This window comes from Oryza glaberrima, chromosome 10 (genome assembly GCF_000147395.1).
Source record: "Oryza glaberrima chromosome 10, OglaRS2, whole genome shotgun sequence".
NCBI lineage: Eukaryota > Viridiplantae > Streptophyta > Magnoliopsida > Poales > Poaceae > Oryza > Oryza glaberrima.
Window position 1 is genome coordinate 6,726,261 of NC_068335.1, and position 6,000 is coordinate 6,732,260.

General features: G+C 37.9%; 1 protein-coding gene across 1 annotated transcript; it reads left to right on the forward strand.

Moving 5' to 3' along the window:
• Positions 1 to 4,349: 4,349 nt before the first annotated feature.
• LOC127785794 (uncharacterized) lies at positions 4,350 to 5,502 on the forward strand. Its single transcript, XM_052313186.1, has 3 exons — positions 4,350 to 4,400; positions 4,482 to 4,586; positions 5,020 to 5,502. The coding sequence occupies exons 1-3, from the start codon at positions 4,350 to 4,352 to the stop codon at positions 5,500 to 5,502; spliced, it is 639 nt and encodes a 212-aa protein (XP_052169146.1).
• The last annotated feature ends 498 nt before the right edge of the window (positions 5,503 to 6,000 follow it).

Below are 6,000 nucleotides of genomic sequence, written 5' to 3' on the forward strand. Positions count from 1 at the left end.
TCTAGTGGCATACAATTTTTTTCATAGAAATTCATATTAGCGAAAAAATGTGTTCTCACTATTCATTAATAATTGTTTGGATATGCCATGTACAATTTATTTAAAAACTATTTTTTAAATTTGTATTTCTTCCAAAAATTTTATTCACCGCATATACCGCCTATAATCAATGGCAAAGCAACAAATTTTGGACAGAAATTTTTTACAAAAGAATTAAAGAGCAACATAATAATTTATTCTCCATATATTTTCCATACATGTTTTTTCGTAAGCAACACACTCACATGTAGAAAATGGAATAAACATGTTTATTATCCGCTCAATAACAGAATATATTTGCGCCTCCTAAAATTCATATGTCCATTTTATATAAATCACACAAGTCGTGTATTAAAGTACCATTAAAAACATAATTTATTTCAAAAACATAAACCGATAAGCTAACTTTCATCTGTGTCTTCCTCGTATGCTGATTCATTTCTGTCATCATCTGAAGAACTATACTCACCTCCATCACTGTCAATTTCAGACTTTTCTTCATCACTATCATCATCTTCTGGATTTATTCGATCTGAGAGCCGAGCCAGGGGTCGGGAAGGCACCCATCCAGGTCCTCAAGGGACTCCGGCGAGCAGCTGCGCTTGTGAGGCATGACAGAGGAAAATTGATTGAACTGCGAATGCGATCTCCGCAATGGATATTTATCATGTTTAGGGATGGAGGCTCGCGCCAAAAAAATATTGGGATCCCGCCATTCCAATGAGTTCCCTACGCCAAAATAGAGATAAGGATGCTGAAGCCTGAACAATCGCAAGCAGAGCATGAGCTCATCAGTAACCCATGCTTATCTCAAAAAAAATTAAAAGAACTTTTTATCTAAAAAAAAAAACTAGGAACCCTGTGCTATCGCTCACGGCTGGCACTCAGTGTTTTGCTCCATGATTGAACCGAATAATAGAATCGAGCCAAATCAATACTCAGAGATGGAATCCAGCAAGAAAATCGATGATAAATTGAGTCAGAAAGATCAAATCGAACACAAACTCACGAAATCAATGACGAATTTAATTGGATTTAGGCAGGGGCAGTGCTTGTGTCTTCGTCGTCGGGGGTGGAGGCCGGCGGCGGCGGCGAAGGACGACACGCAGGTGGGAGGAGACCCCCACACAGGAGGTTTAGAGGGCTTGTTGGCTGGGAGGTTGGGAGGCTGACCACCGCCCCGAGTCTGCCATTTAATTTCGATGGCAACGAGAGAGGTGGCGAGGACTGAGGACAGAAAATTAATGGGTCTGTTTGGTTCTTACAGCTGTAGCCACAGCCAAAAAATGTTGTACCGAACAAGCCGAATGATTTTCTAAATATAAATTGTCACCGGGTGGCTGACAGGTGGTCTACTATCATATAAATATAAATAAATATAAATTGTTCCATAAGAATTTGCATTTAATAAAGAAAAAATACACGCTTCGATCATTCTATGACCCAGATATTTTGACATTTGTATTACATTTATAAAGTTCATGGGTCCAAAAGATTGTTTTTAGTATCACAAAAATTTAATTTATGCCTCCAAATGGACACAACAGACGCACACACCCATTTCCTATGTGCACTCAAATAGCACCAGATCACAACTCTAGTTTGAGCATCATTGTGAACACGTGCACACCCATTTTCAATGAGCACTCAAATAGCACTAGGTCACAACTCTAGTTTGAGCATCATAGTGATGTCGGCTTGTTGCTCATCATCTGCATCGGTTTACTCGCGCACTAAGGCCCTTTTTGGAACCCACCCCAAAATTTTTCACCATGTCACATCGAACGTTTGAATACATGTATGAAGTATTAAACATAGACTAAAAAATAATTAATCGCACAGATTGCGACTAATTTGCGAGATAAATCTTTTAAGCCTAATTGCACCATGATTTGATAATGTGGTGCTATAGTAAACATTTGCCAATGACGGATTAATTAGACTTAATAAATTCGACTCGCGATTTACTGACGGATTCTATAATTTATTTTTTTTATTGAACTATGTTTAATATTTTAAATACGTGTCCATATATCCGATGTGACACGCAAAACTTTTTACCCCTGGAACTAAACACAGCCTAAACCATTAGTAATTTATTAATTGGCCATTATTTTTAATTTACGGTCATTACCTATCCATTAAAATAGTATGCGAGATTAAATTTTTGACACTGGCATGGATGCAAAATTAAATTGGACCCATCGGTCAATCAATGGTTTTTTTTTCTGCTAAAACGTAATGTAACTAGCTTGTATTAATCCAATATGTACACTCGTACTGTTGCTTAAAAAACTACTATGTAGGAGTACTACTCTTTATACAGTAGCGTTGAACTCCTCCTTATCCTCCTGTCTAGGAGTATTAAAGCCAGCAACATCTAGAGTGTACTGGAGGCACCTACAGCAGCAACCTGCATATTCTCGATCTGGATCTAGGTAGCCGCTTGCAAAATTTGGGCGGCAGCTTGAAAATTTCTCCTGAGGATTTCTGGGTTAGTACTGGACGGTGAGAAGTTCACGGGATGGCCAGGTATGAGTCGTTGAGGTGCAGAGATTTTGTTGGGATATTTTCTGTAGTATGGGGATTTATGTGGTTTCTTGAGATATTTGCTCATTCTCAAGTTCGTTAGGATAACACGTGTTCTTCTTCGGAGGGATTGTTTCTGCTACTAGCGGACTAATAGGCAACTAAAACCATGGTGAGGCAAACCGGTCTCCTTCTCCATTGCCGCAGGGTGTTTAGATTGAGAACCATCTTCTTATTTCCCTCCAAACATTTGGCATCAAATTATTTCTCCCGCCAAAAACGATGGGTCTATATATATAGCCTCATTTCCCAAACCAATCTTTTCAACACCCGGAGTCAAACATGAGGTTTCTACGGTAGGTTTCCCGGAGAGAAGCTGCAAGCGAAGGTAAAGTGCTAAACGATTCAATTCGATCTGGGAATACTATTTGTTAGTCAGCCTTGCGCACAAACACACCACCATGTTTGTCCATCACTGCCTCTATTGCTGCAATCGCCGCCAACGATGACACCGCCGCTGCCGATGTCCATCGTGTCCATTTGTTATGTCTTCTTCTCAATTATCATTCTTTCGGTTTAATTTGCTATTCATATCTTTTTTGTCCCCTGCTCTTATTGTCTGGACGCAGTAAATATTTTTTTTTTCAATGTTACAGGAAAAATGAGTTCCCGGCTACGTCAGGGAAATCGACAAGTGGATACTGCAGATCAACCGGCCACACGTCAATGATCTCATCAAGTGGGGACTGTGGGTGAACAAATGGCCATCGATCATGCCATTGATAGAAGCGAACAAGACATAGGTAAAATTTCTATTAAACACAAGCACTTTGATGCATTAGGTGAAATAATTCATTAGCTAGAGCCTGTACAATATATATCTCTACAACTGAATTATTTATATTGTGGGGATAAATATTATTTAAAGTCCATCTGTACTGTTATGTCTCAATTCAACATATGCATTGCCAAATTCAGATGATCAGCAGGCCTCTGATGTTGCCATGGATGATGCAGAACAAATTGCCTCTACACTGCTAAACTCAAGATGTATGATTTGTTTCAAATAATGTTTTTGCCATGGTTAAATTGAACTATTTACATTGAAATGTCTAGTTTGACTGCTCCTGTTTTTACAATCTAATGACATAGGTCGTGCTCCAAGGAGGGGGGGCCGAAAAGTCACCATCAATACCAAACTTGTTAAGAAAAGGGCAAGAAGAGAAAGGCTAGATATTTCTTTTCCTCAACCATTTGGAAAAGTGTGTGGAAAGCATGCTAAATTATTTAAAAGTGAGGTTACCGTTATTGTAAGAAATCATGTGCCTCTGAAAGCCAAAAAATGGAAGACCATTGAAAAGCAACATCCTGGTACAATGGCTAATATTTGGAAGAAGTTGAAGGTTGTTAAATATGCTTATGTCAACATATTTTACATATTTTTTTTTAGTTGCCAACATGGTAGTTTTGCTGATAGGATGCATTTCCTGAGCTACGCAACGAAGATGAAGATTGTGCTATGAAGCAGGTTGAAGAGCAGTATACTAATCGACGTTATCGTCTCCATTGCTTGCACCGTAACAAGAAACCAAGGCCAACCCATGTTTCACCAGAAGATTGGGCTTGGCTGATAAAACATGTGTGGACCGATGAGGATTTTCAGGTGCTTATTCTTTTTTAATATAATTGTGCTTTGTTCCATGCATAATAATTGATATGCCTGAAATTTTATTATATAGAAAAGAAGCAACCAGAATGCAGCTAACAGGGCAAAGCAGGAGATGGGCTCTAAAGTGGGAACTAAATCAATTGCTCAAATTGCACATGAACTGGTGAGAACAATATAGCCATTTGTCTTTCACTTTCTCCGTATTTTTGTTAATTGTACAGCTCATTTTCTCATTTACATGCAGAGAAACAAAGAGACGGGTGAATGGCCTACAGCAATGCAAGTTTGGAAAGCAACCTATCAAAAGGCTGATGGAACATGGTCTCTTCCTAATGGCGAACAAGTTCTGGTATATATCTTTACTTATGACAACTTGTTTTTTTAGATTTCGGCCTAAACTATATGATATGTGTCAATGTACCTTCTGAGTAGTACTGTTTTACCATTGGAAACGCTTCCATCTGCCCTATCTATATGATTCTTTTGCTTACTGTTGTTTTCACATTACAAATGATTCTATTACTCTAAACTTTCTACTTAACAAGTCCACCTCACAAGAAGTACATACTAAATGGGCTAGGTGAACTACTGAACTGTGTTGTTGCTAAATAATCAGTAAGTGATATCATTTATTTTATATTAGGCCCTGTTTGATCTAATACTTGCAAAAAAAACTAGAATAGTAAGTGATTAAAAATCATAATTGTTGTACCTTGAAACCTTGTATGAGATGTTAGTTTGTTTATGCTTATACATTTTCTTTTTATAATATGTGTCAACAGTCTGAACTAAATGAAGTTGCTCAATCACAACAAGAAAAGATATGTTCTGCAGCAGTACCACTAGTAGAGCATTTTGCCTTGGTCCTTGGAAGAAAAGCGAACCATTCACGTGGTATGGGCTTACGTGCAATTAATGGAGTGGCTGAAGAAAGGATAAGGTTACTTGCACAAGTTGAGGCTGCTGAAAAGCATGCAGCTGCTGCCCAGGAGCGTGCTGATGCTGCTGAACAGCGAGCAGTAGCTATGGAAGACCAAGTCCGCAAATTGGATGAAACAAATGCCCAGTTGCAAGTAGAGCAACAATCTCAACGTGATGAGTTGAACTCCCAGAGAAGGACAGTAGAGGGACAAGCTACAGATGTTGAAAGAATGGTACAACAAAAACTTGATGAGCAAATGGCCATATATTTCTCACGCTTCGCTTCTTCCAATGGTGTTTCATCCTCACGATCTCCATCAGATGTAAGAAACAATAAAATATGACTAATGTTTTGTTTTTCTTGCAATGGCTTTTTAAGTACTGAAAGCTAAAAATATATTTTCTCATATTTACAGGACCATTAGAATGCATGAGGTTGATCTCCAGAAGTCTATTTAATCAAGCTGAAGACAGCCTAAGTCTATTTCACCGAATAATTTAGTATTAGTCCCATTTAAGTTTCTACTGGTTGCTTTAGTTCTCATCATGATCTTTATGTCAGCATTTCATGAGAAATTTTGAGCTTCTTGTTGAGTGCAACATTTGTTTGGTTGTAAGACTTCTGAATAAATATTTCAATATCATTGTTCCTGAATTTGGTTTAATTGAGATGTTATTTTTTTTAATGGTGTTTGATGCGAAACAAAATTTGTATTTCATTAATACAATTGTCACGGTGAAAAATAGTAGTGGTCCTGGGGGTATAAGTTCTTGTGATGAAAAATTGTCACACATCTTACGTGGCCTCACAAAAAAAAAGATTATTTGTGATAAAAAAATTA